Genomic DNA, 19089 nt, shown 5'->3' with positions numbered 1-19089 from the left:
GAGAAGTTTTTGCATGGCAAGGGACACCATCATTTAAAAGATGCAGTATCTTCCCCAATCCACATCTAGTAAAAGGCTAAAACTGAGATATACAGAAAAGAAATTGCCCAATGGGGTACATACCGTAAACAGAATTTTCAATACAGGAAATGCAAATGGTTGAGAAACAAGTAATGTTCAACATCCTTAGCCATCAGAGGAATGGAAATCAAAACTACTGTCAGATTTCATCTTACACCTGTGTCAGGATGACTTTAAAAAAAGGGGGGGGGGGAGGGAAAGTTCATGTTGGCAAGGAACAAGCTCATAGCCACCATGGAAATCATTATGGCAATTCCTCGGGAAGATAGGAAATGATCTTTGCCAAGATCCAACTATACCACCACTCTTAAGAATATACTCAAAAGATACTTGACCCTACCTCAGAGACACCATATTCATTACTACTATATTCATAATAATCAGAAATTGGAAACAGCCTATGTTATTAACAGGTAAATTGATAATAAAACTGTGGTTCAATAGCCCAACGTAACATTATTACTCAGCTGTCAGAAGGTGAAATCATGAAAGTCACAGGTCAAAGGATGTAAACAAAAATAAAAAAAACATCCTGAGTGAACTAATCCAGACCCCCAAAGGCAAATATAATTATGTATTTGCTAATATTTGGAAGCTAGCTTTTAAGCTTTCTATAGGCATGTCATGATCTGTATATCTATAGAGGTTAGTTATAGAATAAGGGACTGGGGGGGGAGGATTTCCTGAGGAAGTGGATAGAATATACAATTATGGAGAGATGGGAGAGAGTTGATGAGAATGGGAGGATTAAAAGAAGAGTGAGAGGGAAAAGAAAGGTTAGAGAAAGAAGACAGGAGGGACAGCTAACACTAAGGACAGCGTGAAGGGTCACACAGATACCTATTATAGTTTCTTAAATATATATATATATATATATATATATATACATATACATATACATATACATATATATATATATATATATAATCTATAAAAGGAATTAAAATGGAATCACCAAGTAGTAGGTAAACAAAGCCCCAAGTCCACTGAGTTAAAAACTCTAGTGCCAGGTATCAGGTACAGATAATTGAGTTGTTGACCAAAGGGGCCTCATGGGAATTCCTAAACAATTCAGACTATTGCCAAGGTTACCAAAAGCTCTCAAGGCCCTATTGCTGATGACACCTACAACATATCTCTTTGAACACTGAGATAATAGAGCTGGTGTCTCACTAGAGCTGTCACCTCTACTGATTAGTGTTCACCAAACTGGAATGTACTCTGCACACTACCAGGGGAGAAAGTTAACCATCAATCCAGCTCCAAACAGTGTGATCTACAATGGTGACCTGTCTGCATGATATTCCATGTACAATAGTGGCACATGCAAGCAACCCCTATCTGATTGGGTTATAGGCCTAACCCATGATACCAGGGGTATGTACATACACCTGACACCATTCAAGTAGCCAAGGTCCTGAGTCTAAGCAGGCCATGAACCTAAGGGAAACCCAGATACTACTGTTCTTTGAAAGCAGTGATTCTCAACCTGTAGGTCATGACTCCATTGACAAACCTCTATCCCTAAATACATTTACAATTCCTAACAGTAACAAAAATAATTTTATGGTTGGGGGTTGCTAAAACATAAGGAACTGTATTAAAGGGTCACAATATTAGGGTGGTTGTAAACCACTGTGCTGAAGGAATGTAGCAATAAAATGACTCCTAATGACATTCTGCTGTCCTTAGAGATCAGTGCCTTACTCAACCATCATCAGAGATGCTTTCCCAGGGAACAATTGGGAACAAATACAGGGACCCAAAAAGGACAATGTGCAGAGCCTGAGAAACTTTGAAAAACTCTGTTGTAAATGGGATGTGACCATCAAATCCCTTTCTACATATGAACTCATTTGGCAGCAGGCTGACTATGCATTCTTCACAGATCCAAACCAAGTGGGGCTCCAGTGCTGAGAGCGGACAGAGACACATCCCTAAGAAGCTATCACTAATTAATAACTGCTAGCAAAGAAAGAATTGGTCTTCTACAAGGGATTAGCAATGGGTATACTAACCACACTTAAGGGTAGGGCCCATGTCCAGCAGTGGATGGCCTACACCAAACAATGATATAGTTGGATATGTTTTTATCTCATAGTGCTATATTTGTATTTTTTCCTTATTTTTTATTATGGTTTCCACTTTTGTTTTTAAGGATTCTGTATATGTGCATGTATGTGTACCTCTACATGTGTGTGTTTCTGGTACACTTTCTTTTTCTTCTGTTTGTCTGCTTTTTCAAAATCTGGTTTGTCTTCTTATTGGCCTGCTCATTTTCCAGGGAGAAAAACAAATTGGATTGGTGGGGAGGTGAGGAGTATCAAGAGAGAGGGGAGGGGATCTTCGGCTCCAGACAACCGGCCACCTTCCTGGCAACCGGCCACCTTCCTGGTGAGAGCACAGGGGTCCGCCAGCCCGAGAGGTTTGTGCCTCAGGCCCCGGCGGGAGCCTTGGCTCTGGGACTCTGCGGAGGGCAGGCTGCACGGGTGACAGTGTGGAATACAGAGGCCAGCCGTTTCTGGGACAGGCGAGAGCCATAGAGCTTCTGAGGCGGCGCCATCTTCGGCTCCGGACAACCGGCCACCTTCCTGGCCAAAGCAACACAGCTTCTGGGAAAGATCCTGTTTTGGGCCTTCATCTTCAGCCAGGAGGAGGTCCAAACACCAGATAACTGTGCACCTTCCCTGAAAGAGGAGAGCTTGCCTGCAGAGACTACTCTGACCACTGAAACTCAGAAGAGAGCGCTAGTCTCCCACGTCTGCTGATAGAGGGTAACAAAATCAACAGAGGAACAATCTCTAAACAAAGACAACTATAACAACTAACTCCAGAGATTGCCAGATGGTGAAAGGTAAACGTAAGAATCCTACTAACAGGAACCAAGACCACTCACCATCATCAGAACCCAGCACTCCCACTTCGCCCAGTCCAGGGCATCCTAACACACCTGAAAAGGTAGACCTGGATTTAAAAGCATTTCTCATGATGATGGTAGAGGGCATAAAGAAGGAATTTAATAACTCACTTAAAGAAATACAGGAGAACACTGCTAAAGAGTTACAAGTCCTTAAAGAAAAACAGGAAAACACAACCAAACAGGTAGAAATCCTTATAGAAAAACAGGAAAACACATCCAAACAGGTGATAGAAATGAACAAAACCATACTAGACCTAAAAAGGGAAGTAGACACAATAAAGAAAACCCAAAGTGAGGCAACGCTGGAGATAAAAAACCCTAGGAAAGAAATCTGGAACCATAGACACGAGCATCAGCAACAGAATACAAGAGATGGAAGAGAGAATCTGAGGTGCAGAAGATTCCATAGAGAACATCGGCACAACAATCAAAGATAATACAAAACGCAAAAAGATCCTAACTCAAAACATCCAGGAAATCCAGGACACAATGAGAAGCCAAACCTACGGATAATAGGAGTGGATGAGAATGAAGATTTTCAACTCAAAGGACCAGCAAACATCTTCAACAAAATTATTGAAGAAAACTTCCCAAATCTAAAGAAAGAGATGCCCATGAACATACAAGAAGCCTACAGAACTCCAAATAAACTGGACCAGAAAAGAAATTCCTCCCGACACATAATAATCAGAACATCAAATGCACTAAATAAAGATAGAATACTAAAAGCAGTAAGGGAGAAAGGTCAAGTAACATATAAAGGCAAGCCTATCAGAATTACACCAGATTTTTCACCAGAGACTATGAAAGCCAGAAGAGCCTGGACAGATGTTATACAGACACTAAAAGAACACAAATTCCAGCCCAGGCTACTATACCCAGCCAAACTCTCAATTACCATAGATGGAGAAACCAAAGTATTCCACGACAAAACTAAATTCACCCATTATCTCTCCACGAATGCAGCCCTTCAAAGGATAATAACAGAAAAAAACCAATACAAGGACGGGAACCACGCCCTAGAAAAAACAAGAAGATAATCCCTCAACAAAACTAAAAGAAGACAGCCACAAGAACAGAATGCCAACATTAACAACAAAAATAACAGGAAGCAGCAATTACTTTTCCTTAATATCTCTTAATATCAATGGTCTCAACTCCCCAATAAAAAGACATAGACTAACAGACTGGCTACAAAAACAGGACCCAACATTCTGCTGCTTACAGGAAAACCATCTCAGGGAAAAAGACAGACACTACCTCAGAGTGAAAGGCTGGAAAACAATTTTCCAAGCAAATGGTCTGAAGAAACAAACTGGAGTAGCCATTCTAATATCGGATAAAATCGACTTCCAACCCAAAGTTATCAAAAAAGACAAGGAGGGACACTTCATACTCATCAAAGGTAAAATCCTCCAAGAGGAACTCACAATTCTGAATATCTACGCTCCAAATGCAAGGGCAGCCACATCCATTAAAGACACTTTAGTAAAGCTCAAAGCACACGTTGCACCTCACACAATAATAGTGGGAAACTTCAACACACCACTTTCATCAATGGACAGATCGTGGAAACAGAAACTAAACAGGGACAGAGTGAAACTAACAGAAGTTATGAAACAAATGGACCTGACAGATATCTACAGAACATTTTATCCTAAAACAAAAGGATATACCTTCTTCTCAGCACCTCACGGGACCTTCTCCAAAATTGACCATATAATTGGTCACAAAACAGGCCTCAACAGATACAAAAATATTGAAATTGTCCCATGTATCCTATCAGACCACCATGGCCTAAGACTGATCTTCAATAACAACATAAATAATGGAAAGCCAGCATTCACGTGGAAACTGAACAACACTCTTCTCAATAATACCTTGGTCAAGGAAGGAATAAAGAAAGAAATTAAAGACTTTTTAGAATTTAATGAAAATGAAGCCACAACATACCCAAACCTATGGGACACAATGAAAGCATTTCTAAGAGGGAAACTCATAGCTCTGAGTGCCTCCCAGAAGAAACGGGAGAGAGCACATACTAGCAGCTTGACAACACATCTAAAAGCTCTAGAAAAAAAGGAAGCAAATTCACCCAAGAGGAGTAGATGGCAGGAAATAATCAAACTCAGGGGTGAAATCAACCAAGTGGAAACAAGAAGAACTATTCAAAGAATTAACCAAACGAGGAGTTGGTTCTTTGAGAAAATCAACAAGATAGATAAACCCTTAGCTAGACTCACTAGAGGGCACAGGGACAACATCCCAATTAACAAAATCAGAAATGAAAAGGGAGACATAACAACAGATCCTGAAGAAATCCAAAACACCATCAGATCCTTCTACAAAAGGCTATACTCAACAAAACTGGAAAACCTGGACGAAATGGACAAATTTCTGGACAGATATCAGGTACCAAAGTTGAATCAGGATCAAGTTGACCATCTAAACAGTCCCATATCACCTAAAGAAATAGAAGCAGTTATTAATAGTCTCCCAGCCAAAAAAAGCCCAGGACCAGACGGGTTTAGTGCAGAGTTCTATCAGACCTTCAAAGAAGATCTAATTCCAGTTCTGCACAAACTATTTCACAAAATAGAAGTAGAAGGTACTCTACCCAACTCATTTTATGAAGCCACAATTACTCTGATACCTAAACTACAGAAAGACCCAACAAAGATATAGGACTTCAGACCAATTTCTCTTATGAATATCGATGCAAAAATCCTCAATAAAATTCTCGCTAACCGAATCCAAGAACACATTAAAGCAATCATCCATCCTGACCAAGTAGGTTTTATTCCAGGGATGCAGGGATGGTTTAATATACGAAAATCCATCAATGTAATCCATTATATAAACAAACTCAAAGACAAAAACCACATGATCATCTCGTTAGATGCGGAAAAAGCATTTGACAAAATCCAACACCCATTCATGATAAAAGTCTTGGAAAGATCAGGAATTCAAGGCCCATACCTAAACATGATAAAAGCAATCTACAGCAAACCAGTAGCCAACATCAAAGTAAATGGTGAGAAGCTGGAAGCAATCCCACTAAAATCAGGGACTAGACAAGGCTGCCCACTTTCTCCCTACCTCTTCAACATTGTACTTGAAGTCCCAGCCAGAGCAATTCGACAACAAAAGGAGATCAAGGGGATACAAATTGGAAAAGATGAAGTCAAAATATCACTTTTTGCAGATGATATGATAGTATATATAAGTGACCCTAAAAATTCCACGAGAGAACTCCTAAACCTGATAAACAGCTTCGGTGAAGTAGCTGGATATAAAATAAACTCAAACAAGTCAATGGCCTTTCTCTACACAAAGAATAAACAGGCTGAGAAAGAAATTAGGGAAACAACACCCTTCTCAATAGTCTCAAATAATATAAAATATCTTGGCGTGACTCTAACTAAGGAAGTGAAAGATCTGTATGATAAAAACTTCAAATCTCTGAAGAAAGAAATTAAAGAAGATCTCAGAAGATGGAAAGATCTCCCATGCTCATGGATTGGCAGGATTAACATTGTAAAAATGGCTATCTTGCCAAAAGCAATCTACAGATTCAATGCAATCCCCATCAAAATTCCAACTCAATTCTTCAACGAATTAGAAGGAGCAATCTGCAAATTCATCTGGAATAACAAAAAACCTAGGATAGCAAAAACTCTTCTCAAGGATAAAAGAACCTCTGGTGGAATCACCATGCCTGACCTAAAGCTTTACTACAGAGCAATTGTGATAAAAACTGCATGGTACTGGTATAGAGACAGACAAGTAGACCAATGGAATAGAATTGAAGACCCAGAAATGAACCCACACACCTATGGTCACTTGATCTTCGACAAGGGAGCTAAAACCATCCAGTGAAAGAAAGACAGCATTTTCAACAATTGGTGCTGGCACAACTGGTTGTTATTGTGTAGAAGAATGCGAATCGATCCATACTTATCTCCTTGTACTAAGGTCAAATCTAAGTGGATCAAGGAACTTCACATAAAACCAGAGACACTGAAACTTATAGAGGAGAAAATGGGGAAAGCCTTGAAGATATGGGCACAGGGGAAAAATTCCTGGACAGAACAGCAATGGCTTGTACTGTAAGATCGAGAATTGACAAATGGGACCTAATCAAACTCCAAAGCTTCTGCAAGGCAAAAGACACTGTCAATAGGACAAAAAGACCACCAACAGATTGGGAAAGGATCTTTACCTATCCTAAATCAGATAGGGGACTAATATCCAATATATATAAAGAACTCAAGAAGGTGGACTTCAGAAAATCAAATAACCCCATTAAAAAATGGGGCTCAGAACTGAACAAAAAATTCTCACCTGAGGAATACCGAATGGCAATCACATCATCCTGAGTGAGGTAACACATTCACAAAGGAACTCACACAATATGTACTCACTGATAAGTGGATATTAGCCCCAAACCTAGGATACCCAAGATATAAGATACAATTTGCTAAACACATGAAACTCAAGAGGAATGAAGACTGAAATGTGGACACTATGCCCCTCCTTAGAATTGGGAAAAAAACACCCATGGAAGGAGTTACAGAGACAAAGTTTGGAGCTGAGATGAAAGGATGGACCATGTAGAGACTGCCATATCCAGGGATCCACCCCATAATCAGCATCCAAATGCTGACACCATTGCATACACTAGCAAGGTTTTATTGAAAGGACCCAGATGTAGCTGTCTCTTGTGAGACTATGCCGGGGCCTAGCAAACACAGAAGTGGATGCTCACAGTCAGCTAATGGATGGATCACAGGGCTCCCAATGGAGGAGCTAGAGAAAGTATCCAAGGAGCTAAAGGGATCTGCAACCCTATGGGTGGAACAACATTATGAACTAACCAGTACCCCGGAGCTCTTGACTCTAGCTGCATATGTATCAAAAGATGGCTTAGTAGGCCATCACTAGAAAGAGAGGCCCATTGGACACGCAAACTTTATATGCCCCAGTACAGGGGAACGCCAGGGCCAAAAAGGGGGAGTGGGTGGGTAGGAGAGTGGGGGTGGGTGGGTATGGGGGACTTTTGGTATAGCACTGGAAATGTAAATGAGCTAAATACCTAATAAAAAATGGGAAAAAAAAAGAGAGAGGGAAGGGGAAGCTGTGATCAAAATATACTGAATGAAAAAAATTTCAATTTAAAAGGGGATGGAGTAGATATAAATTGTATGTCTAGTGTGTAGTTCAAAATTTAGCACATAGGTTTCCTAACCCACTTCTAGTATTGTTTTCTCTCATGCTAAATAACATATAACTCTGAATGATAAACTTTCAGACAGGAAAATTTATTTCTAAGGTAGAAGTATTTAATAGAATTATAAAAAAATAACACTATGTCAAAATCAGAGTAAGTAATCATGTGTATAATTTCCCTTTGCATACCTATATTCAATCATGGTTTCTAGCCATTCTTAAATTAACAAAGAATACAGAATCAAGATAGTGTGTCAACAGAAGTGTTGTATTAAAGCTATCAGCCCCAGAAAACAGAAAACACAAAGTGAATTCGTGCAACCACTTGCAACTTTGTTGTGCATGAGAAAGTACACTACTGAAATAAACCACAATCAGGACACTGTGGGCAAATCAGCAGGCGAAGTCTGCCCTTTGCATTTAGAATTCCCAGGTTTAGCCATCCTGAAGGGGTAAAGATAAAAACACAATGCTATATAAAGTATCAGCCGTTTACTTTCTGCAGGATTTCTCTGAATTTCAGATTCTGGAGTCAGAAGGTACCTTTTCACAGACTCCTGTAGATTTTAAGTTAAGCAAGATCTTCCCTAACAATAACACAGTTACTACTATCATTTCAACACCACTGTCACTGATGCAGAGGATATTTCCCCCATCTCTCAGTCTCAAATGACTATTCTTCACTTAGAAATCAATCGACAATTCATTGGGTTCCACATCATGGATTTCTGTTACCTTTTTGGCACTGGTACCATTTTTACTAGCTTCTATCATTCTCTTACATAACATTTCAGTACATGACTGAAATGGTTAGTTCTGTATAAAAACTATGACAACAGCTTCAAAGAAGGGAGAACTAAAGCTTTCCAGTCATGTGTTGATTCTTGAAGGCAACTGCCTTTCAAAATGACACATTTTAAACAATCTCAGATGCTCCCAGGTTTCTAAGTCTCAGTCTATTGATAGAAAATACCATTTGAATAACGGACCTACAATCTCCACCACTCCCTATATTCAACATACTACATAGTAATGTCTCACAGTTAAAATGGTTTTGGCCGTTTAAGTATCTAACCACATAAATATCTAAAGTTTTAATATTCTAAAACTATAGAACATAGCTATAAAGATGCACAGTTAGGCCAAGTGTACAGTTTTTCAAACTTGGCACTAATGACATCTTGGACTGGGTAATTCTTTCTTGTGAAGACAACTATGCTAAACATGGTGAAGCCTCTCCTGAGGCTGGTAGCATCCTACACCCATTTACTTTGACCACCAAATAACATCCCATAGTCCCAAATGTCTTCTGGGAGCCCAAACTCCACTGGAGAATCACTGGATAGAAACTTTACTACAGACATCATTGTAAACTTGGGGTGCACAAATAAGACAGGGCTCTATGCAGTATTACTAATGTGGAAGTGCCTATCAGATCCTCTGCTATTCTGTTTGTGTTGGGCAGAGCATTTATATAGTACACTACTGCAGCACACAGCTACCAATGTATTCCTATCTTTTTCCTACTAAAAACACTGACATTAAACAGGGGTGGTGATGGGGTAGCTAATCCAGGACCACCTTTGCATGAACTGAGGGGGAAAGCTACAATTCCTCATTGTTTGCTAAGCCCAGGAACAAGAACAGTCAAGGCAAATGCCCTTCTTTCTGAATCCGCAGTCTCTCCTTCTCCACCTGCAAGCGCTCCTTTTCTATCTGCAGCTTCTCTGATTCAAACTTCAAAAATTGCAGCCGATCTTTTTCCAGCTGTAGACGTTCGCGCTCAAGTTTCAGCTTCTCTGCTTCGATGTCCTGTGGCTGCAGCATGGACTTCTCGCCCTGGCCCAGCTCGTTCTCTAGAGCCGGTTTCTCGGTGCTGACCAGCTGCAGCCTCCACTTTTCTCTCTCGATCTGCAGCCTCTCCTTCTCCAGCTGTAAGCGCTCGTGCTCCAGGTCCAGGTGGCGCAGGCGCTCTTTCTCTATCTGCAGCCGCTCCTTTTCCACCTGCAGCCTTTCCGCCTCAATATCAAGTCGGCGTTTTTCCAGCTCCAGCTTCTGTTTCTCTATGTTCATGAGCAGATGGGGCTCATCATAGGTGGGTCTGGATGGTGTGGAATTGAGGGTGAAAAACTCATCAATGTGAGGGAAGTCAGGGAGCTCGTTTTCCCTCCTGGAATCTGGTATGACAGATGACAGCATCTCTTCCTCCTCCTCAATCTCAAACTGACAGAAAAGAAAAAAAACGCGAATTTAGTATTTGCTTTCGTCATTATCAGTTTGCTCCATTACTGGTCTTTTAATTACTATTATTTCATTTCTTGCTTATTTGTGTACATGTATATGTAAGTGCAGGAGAATGTGGGCCATTGCGCAAAGTAGGGTTTTTCTTGTTTCCCATGAGGCAAGCTTGAAGCTAGCAGACTGGAGGCTTCAGGGCTATTCTCCTAGGTCTGTCATAGCAGTGTTGCTGTTACAGATGCATGCCACAGCAGTCAGCTTTGAAGGGAAGTTGCAGAAATGTCAGGTTTGTGCCATTTACACACTGAACCTTCTCCCCAGACCTGTCTCAAGATTGTTTGATGGCCTTTCTAGGCTGTTTGAGCACAAAAAAGTTCTTAATCTCAACTATTAAAATGATTTAAAGTACCCAATGTCACTACCTTGTATCACTGAGGTAATTGATTACATTTAGCTGAGAGAACAGACATTAAATAAGGTCACCAGGAGAAAACAAAAGGATTGTTATCTATTGTCTGTGGTCTTCCTCAGCATGTCTGGATCACTGATAAAGAAAGCATGGGTCACAGGGTGATACTTACTTCTGGGCTCTGAGGATCCCTTTCTTCCTCTTCCACTTTGACCTCTGTTAAGGATCCACCTGCATCCCGGAAATCTGCCACATTCTGCCACTCAAAATTTGCATCATTTCGGAAGGCAATTTTTTCATCTATGTCTTCAGTGAGAGAGTCATCTAGATCAGACGTGGGCAGAGGAAACCCAGAACCAACGAGCTTCATGTTGGCCTTCATCCTCTTCCTTTTCATGAGTGCGCGCCAGTCCAGGTAACGTCTCTTAACCTCTGTGCCTGTCCTCTGCTCTCCTTCTCCGACAGCATTCACACACTGTGCGATCTCCTCCCAGGCCATTCGCTTCATCACGTTTATTGTTGTGTTGAGCTGCTTGGAAAAAATGACTTCCTTCCTCTTGGTAATTTCTTTTAAAAGGGTCTGAGTCTCCTGAACACTAAAATTGCTTTTCCTTTTTCTTTTCAATTGCTTCATTTTTAAAAATCCAGTGCAGATTTTAACAGCAAAAAGAGCTGTGCAAAGAATGTGAAGAGTGTGCCACAAACCCAAGGCTTTGTTGGCTCTTAGTTCAAATCACTGAGGTTTCCAATCACCTGGTCCTGGAAGCTGGCTAGATACCTAAAGGAGAAAAGTATAAAACAAAATCAATCAGCCTATAACTCACAAAACATACTCCAACCAGTAACCTGTATTACTAAACAACAACAACAATAACAACAACAGCACCTGTCTAAACACAGCTTAAAATCACTGGCTAACCACCATAGCTCAAATAACTTGTAAAATTTGATTCTCCTTCAGTTTATCTGAACACAGTTCACAATTTGGGCTCATTTATGCTAACATATTTTAGCATCAATTCACAACACAAAGGATATACCCCTTTCTGAAGCAAAAATAAAACAAATGTATAGGGCTAAATTAAATCAGGAAATATGAAAGTCTACCACTGTTTGAGCCCAATCTTCTAGTGTTACAAGTAAATGCTAATTCCTCATTTTTAAAATTTAACAACAAAGCATTTTTTACGCATTTTCCTCAATTACATTTCCAATGCTAGCACAAAAGTTCCCCATGCCCTCCCCCCCACTCCCCTACCCATCCATTCCCACTTTTTGGCCCTGGCATTCCCCTGTACTGGGGCATATAAAGTTTGCGTGTCCAATGGGCCTCTCTTTCCAGTGATGGCCGACTAGGCCATCTCAACAAAGCATTTTGTTACTATTTATAACCTTTGTTCAGCATTTTTTTCTAGCTCCCAAGGATCTCTAATCTACTGTGCATATTTAATAACATCACCAAAAATATGTCCATCATATATTTTAGTTTCTGCCAATCTTTGAGGAACAACATCCTCCAAAGAGCCACTTTCTGAAGAAACAAAGTCCAGAGAGAACTGAATGTTCTGAAATGCAAAAATTAACTTGCAAAAATCCCTGTCAGTTTCAAAAATACACAAAAAAAGAACCAAGTCTGCAAAACCAAGAGGACTGCAAGCAAGGTATCTGTAAAACACACAACATTTCTAGAGATATCTAACTAGAAATAACTAAAGTCCAGTGAATCAGAATGTACACTCAATGCCAGCATGTCCATAGTACCTTTACGATCAGAAACAAGCCTTTTATGAGTAAAATTTAAGAAAAACTATTTCTAAATTAGAACACTGTTGAAAGACAATATGTGCTATTGTTAGGTGCAAATTCTGGAGTCAGACCCTCTGGGACAGAACACTAGCCTTGGGGCATGAATGTAAGTGCGGAGACTGAACTCAGACGCAGAGGTAGGCAGGAAGAGTCCAAATTTCAGGCCTGGATAAAAAATAGGCCTTCTTCACAAAATAAACTGCAGTTCACTGGCAGAGCCAGCCAGTGCCCTAGCATGTGCAAGGTCAGAGGCCCTGGGTTCTACCTTCAGTACTGGGGTGGTGTGGAGGTGGGGGTGTGGAGAAAGGGGAGATTAAAAACACAAGGAGAGAGGGAATGAAAATGACTCCTAGATCAGTCTGCCTAACTGTGGCTTAAATCTCTTAACCTCCCATGTATGATTTCACTTATAAAGTGGTATGTTGCTTAACAGAGATACAGCAAAGAATATACAATTTAGAATATACAGAAGACAGGCCTGCCCACAATGAACACTGTGAGTACTCATGTAATCCAGCTGGCCTTGAACTAGCTATATAGCTGAGGATGATTTTGACCTTTGGCTCCTCCTCTTCACTTCTGAGACTTTGGGATTACCAGCATGTTTTATGCAGTGTGTGAAGTCCAACCCAGGGCCTCATATACTGTTACTGAGTCTTAACAAGTGAACTAAATTCCCAGTCATGGGCACTCAACTGCTATGTAAAATACTGAAACAAGTTGATTTATATATCATTAAACTGAACTCACTATTCTACTACTTAGTATGCTTGACTGTAGAATTCTTGAAGGAATGAAGTGATCAGCTTTTACTGTTTCTTCTGCTGCCACTTGTCCCACCACTGAGGAAGTAGAAGAGAGCTCTTCTGCTTCAAAGACAGTGTCTCAATATATGGTATTGTGTCTAACAAATATGAGGTTTTTAAAAAACTGTATAAAATTAAATGTTATCAGTAGACCTGAAAGCGGAAAAGAAAAAATAATTCAAGGAAAAAGGACAATGAAGACTCTGGGCACATAAAGTTCTTATCTATAAGAACAAGATGACTGAAGACAAAATAGTCACAAAGTGGCTTATGGCTAAATGAAGACCATGCCACATAATACAACACTTAAGCAGTCTGTCAAAATTCTGCGGTGAAAAATGGCTCTTCAGCAAACAGGCTCTACTACCCCACAGGCAGATTCTACTAACAGCTAAGTAAGTTAACAGAGACAGTTTAAAAAGCTAGAACCAGATCAGACAGCCTTAATAAACAAATGAGAACGGAAATGACATTAAACATGTACAGTGCTAGAACAGTGATTGTTCCTACAACACTTAGCAGCACTGGGGGGGGGGCAGGGGCAACATTTAAAATAAACACTTTTTTTTAAGGGAAAAGAAGGATCTGAAACACAAATATTCATTAACAGGGAACACCAAGCCACATGCAATATTTGATATATTTGTATGTCTATATTTCTTAGAATACTATGAAATTAATGTAAATGCAGAGGAACAAAACTACAAAGGGGTGGGCCAGCAAGATGAACCAGTGGGTAAAATCACTTGCTGTGCAATATGACTTAAGTCTGATCTCTAAAACCCACATAAAGGTAGAGAGAGCTGACTCGAACAACTTATCTTCTAACCCATGTGCAACATGTCCTGCACTCTCACACACACTAATAAATAAAAGTTTAAAAATAGAGTAGAAGAGGAAATGGATGTGTCCGTGCATGCACATTCCAAGGCTCAATTGTGAGCATGTGTCAACACAAAATGTGCTACTTTCTCCAAACTCAGCAGTTCTTCTCAGCTCCATTGTTAGCGCTAAGGCTGATATAGATAAAGCATTTCTACTTCAGCCACAAAAATGTTCTGAAGTCCCCAGCACCATTTATTTCACTTATAGGAGATTAAAATGGCGTCAGAAATCGAGTTATGAATAAAAACTCATTCCCCAAACATGAACTGCTTAAACCCCTGCCAGAGGAGGGCTACTACAGCACGACAGAGGTAAGTTAACCCTCACCCACTCTTCCTTTCTTCCTGTTAAAGAGCCTTGTCTGCACATCATTATTTTCTGCTTACCCCTCCCAGCAAACATGAGAGCACATATGTACACAAGTATAGCACCATTCACTGTGAGACTGCTCTAAATCCTACAACATAGTTTTATGTTTAGTTTTAAACTTCCTGACAGCCGTATCAGAAAACAAGTACAAATAAATTATAGTTTGAGTATACTCAAGAGTTTCAATATAAAACTCATTTAAGCTATTGAGGAATATTGCACTTTTTATATAAATAAATTATCTTAAACCATTACTATGTAAACCCAGTGCTGACTGAATGTAGACTCCCTCATGTGTGAAAGCCAAATTCTCTACCATGGAGTTATATCTCTACTCTAAACCCAGAATATATTTTACATTTTTGACTCCACTTGGACTAATCAGTTTTATGCTCAGTAGTAACCTGTTACTATATGCTACTATACTGAACTGCACAGCTCCTGTAATCCCGGTTGCTGTCTTAGCACTATTACCATATTCCTCTGGTGTATCTTCCCAACACCCATTGTGTCTGCCCTTCTGTCTTAACAATCAAATATATCCTTAGAAAGCCTTCACAGCAAAGTCCGCTGAATGTGAGTGTGATTGTGTGTGTGCACAGGCATGCACATATTCATGCATGGGTCTTTGAATGTTGAGTCCTTCCTCCATCACTCTCTACCTTACTTTCTGGGACAGGTGGGTCCCATAAACAGAATTTAGGTCCTCATGCTTCTGCAGCGGGCACTTCATTGAATGAGCCAAGTCTCTAGGCCCTGGTGTCCTGGATATGCTCTTTACACTAAATATCTGTATTATAATCAATTATTTTGTTAGAAACATGAAAAATAAACATGAATATATTATTCCTTCTATCAAGTGGCTTATAACTAGTCAACCAGAGGCATAAAAAAATACACAGAAGAATCAGAATAGAGTCTAGAAGCTGAAAGCTGTGAACAGTTTTTACTATGCAGGCTTGTGTGCCAGTTCTGTCACTTAAAGTCCCTTTGGTCTCAAGCAGGTGAGCTTCACATACATGTCTACTAGCTGATGATAAATGAGACCACGATACCAGTTATGGCATTAAGGATTAAAAGTGATAATCCAATGAACCTATGATGACTAAGATACAATAAGCTCACAAGCATCAGCTACCATTGTATGTCTTAGTATAGACCTGCACATAACTATTTCTTTACTGGATGATTAACCCTAATACATGAAGATTATTAGAATAGAAACAAACTATATTGTGTTTCCAGACTCAGAAATCTTTAATAGCATCCAAAAAGATTTTGAGAAGGAAATAACAATTTGGATCATACACAATAGACTGATGAGGGACAGAAATAAAAGATAAACATGCCAGGAATTAAAGTAAGAAAACTGGATTAAGGCCTAATACCAGCCACTCTTTAATGCTGGATTAGTAAAACCCAATAGTTTACTGAAAAATTGTACCGAAAGAGAAAATTATAACAGTAAGAGATCATTTGTTTTTTCAAGTCAAGGAACTTTCCTCCTACATGGAGAAATATATTACTGAAATATATAAGGATAAAAGTCTTCAATAAAATAATGACTGCTGTTAACAATAGAATCTTGTACAGCATACACCATCAGATTTTGCTGCTCTCAAAATTCAAGATCAGTTAACTCACTGGACTGGTCTAACAGCACCACTATATGGCAAAAAATAGGAGGTGTTTTAACCAACCAGGATCTTTGTGTCTTTAACTCCTCAGTAGTTCTTACCAACTGCATAGCCTTCCCTGCCCATCCCCACAGTTCTTTTGTCTATACTTGGAGTTTACAAAGTGGCATCCCTTTGTCTTCAACTGAACTATGCTGAACTAATGAACTATCATTTATAAAATACACTTCACTGCATTTTTAACCTCAATGGACTTGATATTAGAACCCTATGATGATGGCTATCCTTGTTTGTCAACTTGGAATTACACAAAAAATGGAGGGTTCATCTCTGAGTGATTTTTGCTTAATTTCATGTAGGAAAATCTATTTCTAATCCAGATCTTTAAGGTAGAAAGATACACCTTTGATCCAGGTCATTTGAGCTGGAAAAATCCACCTCTAACCTGGGCCGCATCTTCTGGTGAACCCCATGTAGAGACACAGAAGAAGGACACTTATGCTCTTGGCCTGCTTGTTCTCACCTCACTAGTCCATTCCTTCATTATCATTAGAGCCTAATTCTCTGGGATTCCAGATTATGCTAATGACCAGCTGAGACATCCAGCCTCATAAATTGAACTAGACTCTTGGACTCTCCATTTATAGCCAGCCACTGTTGGATTAGCAGCCACTGTTGGATTAGACTGCAGCTGGTAAGTCATTCATATATATGTATGTATATATATATACATATATATACATACACACATACATACATACTTTCTAAAAGTTCTGTTACTCTAGAGGACCCTTATTCTGGTCAGTCTTCACTTAATCCAGAGAAAGACTTTACCTGAAGCCTTGACAGTATTGAGTTAAAGAACATTTGAGCATCAGTGCAGTCAGAGATAAAATCTGTTAGCTGCGTTTACAAAAGCAAAAACTAGCAGATTATGAATATGTCTGTCTTTTTGTACCATTCCTAGTACCTTGATGCTGTGTATGAGAGGTTTGGATTTTCTCTAACAGACTCCCAAATAAGTTCATCAAAGGTATTTACTCAGCTCCTACATTTGGGGCACCATTCCTGGTGCTAGGGATAGAACCGGTCATAAAATGTACAATTACACTATTTTTGATGCCCAACACGTCCCCCTCTTTATTGTTTTCATCCTGTTCTTACAGTAAGGAACTTGACAGTCAGTCACTAAATCTCAGGTCCCAGTGTTCGAACCACAGACAGCAGCTGTTTTCCTGAACTTCCTGACCATTGGGAAAGGAAGAATAAATAACCCTCCAACTTGTGGAGGGCTTCCACAATTATTCTTTACTGTTCAGAAACAGAAATGTTGTGCAGTGCACTCACATAACTACCAATGATGTACTGTAAGATAAAACTAGGTATTTCCTCTGTAACGACTGAATGGACTTTCTAGGTTTTTGTCTAACATAGAACTAAAAGATCTGGAAAAAAAAAACTGGCAATAACATCTAAATTAAAGAAAGAAAGAAAGAAAGAAAGAAAGAAAGAAAGAAAGAAAGAGAGAGAGAGAGAAAGAAAGAAAGGAAAAAAGAAAGGAAGGAAGGAAGGAAGAAAGAAGGGAGGGAAAGAGGGTAGGTTTGGGGGGGGGCGGGGGAGAGAGGGAGTCACTAAGTAGTTAAGAAGAAAAGCATTCCAAATCTACAAACTTCCCTCCACCCCTGTCTCACTCCAATCTTATTTCAAGAGTGACTTCCCTTTCCTCAATATTATTACAGGGTAATTATTTTCCTTCCTTTAAAACTTGAGGTGATAAACACAACTGAAGTTTGCTTAAGGGTCTCCCGCTACGAAGTAACGTTGGGAAGGTGCAGTTGAGGCCTCTGGGACGATGGATCCCACAGCCTGGAGTTTTCGGTGGGGGAGGGGTCAAGGTGGTGCAGCGCCCAACTAGAGTCCAGGCAACTTGGAGGGTTATTATTGCTTTCCGAATGGTCAGCAATAGCCCTACCTAGGTTTCCCTCACTTCTGCAGAGGCCCAGAGCTTCTCCCGAGTCAGGTGACAATTATGAGTGGGACTTTACTCCACAGCCTCGGGATCCTGCGCTCTTCAATGTCAAAACCAAAGCTCACCGAGGCGACACCCCACAGAGACCCACCCTGCCAAGTCTCCTCTGCTCCCTCGAGCTCCCCAGTCCCCGTTGCTCCGCTGCAACCCAACACTCACCTGCGACCCCGGGGCACCTCTGTCGGATCGCCCCTGAGGGTGCTGGAAAAGAGATGCTTCATGGAGTCCCCGCCCACCAACTTCTGCCTGCTCCGATTGGCTGAGATGGCTGTTGCTCATGGGTTGCAGCTAATCCATTTGTCCAGGGGGAATTGCCACTCTGCCTTAGAGCCCGCCTCAGGCCAGGCCTCACAATGGGAATCGAGTCCCAAACCGGTTCCGGGTTAGTGCCCTGGACAACGCCCCGAAGTGATTCGCCTCCCGTTCAGCGCTCACTTTTTGCCACGTGACCCTGTCAATCAAGCGTCCTCTAGCAAAGGATTGGTCCCTAGAGACAGTCTTGCCTCGCTGCTCCGCCCGATGGAGACTGGCCTTTCAATCTCCAAACTCCGCTCCTGTCCTTGATCTTCGATAAGGCCAAGGAAAAATGGAAACCCTTGGGTCCTCCTCTCCTATTCACCTAGCTGCGGTCTCCGTGGACCTCAACCTCTGACGTTGCCTTTGCAGTTTTCAAATCAAAG

The 19089-nt window shown here is 40.5% G+C and overlaps 1 protein-coding gene across 1 annotated transcript; it reads right to left on the bottom strand.

Moving 5' to 3' along the window:
• Positions 1-8301: 8301 nt before the first annotated feature.
• On the bottom strand, positions 8302-18640 carry Msantd4 (Myb/SANT-like DNA-binding domain containing 4 with coiled-coils). Its single transcript, NM_145609.2, has 3 exons — positions 18569-18640; positions 11050-11655; positions 8302-10453 (listed from the first exon to the last, which is right to left on the bottom strand). The coding sequence occupies exons 2-3, from the start codon at positions 11509-11511 to the stop codon at positions 9878-9880; spliced, it is 1038 nt and encodes a 345-aa protein (NP_663584.1). The 5' UTR covers positions 11512-11655; positions 18569-18640; the 3' UTR covers positions 8302-9877.
• Between the last annotated feature and the right edge of the window lie 449 nt (positions 18641-19089).

Source organism: Mus musculus, chromosome 9, assembly GCF_000001635.26.
Source record: "Mus musculus strain C57BL/6J chromosome 9, GRCm38.p6 C57BL/6J".
Lineage (NCBI taxonomy): Eukaryota > Metazoa > Chordata > Mammalia > Rodentia > Muridae > Mus > Mus musculus.
Note: the sequence above shows the minus strand (reverse complement) of the source record. Positions and strands in the feature narration are given on the sequence as shown.

Coding starts and splice junctions, on each gene's coding strand:
- Msantd4 (NM_145609.2), bottom strand. CDS start 11,511: ATGAAGCAATTGAAAAGAAAAAGGAAAAGCAATTTTAGTGTTCAGGAG. Junction 10,454..11,049: donor GGGATCCTCAGAGCCCAGAA/GTAAGTATCACC, acceptor CTTTTCTGTCAG/TTTGAGATTGAGGAGGAGGA.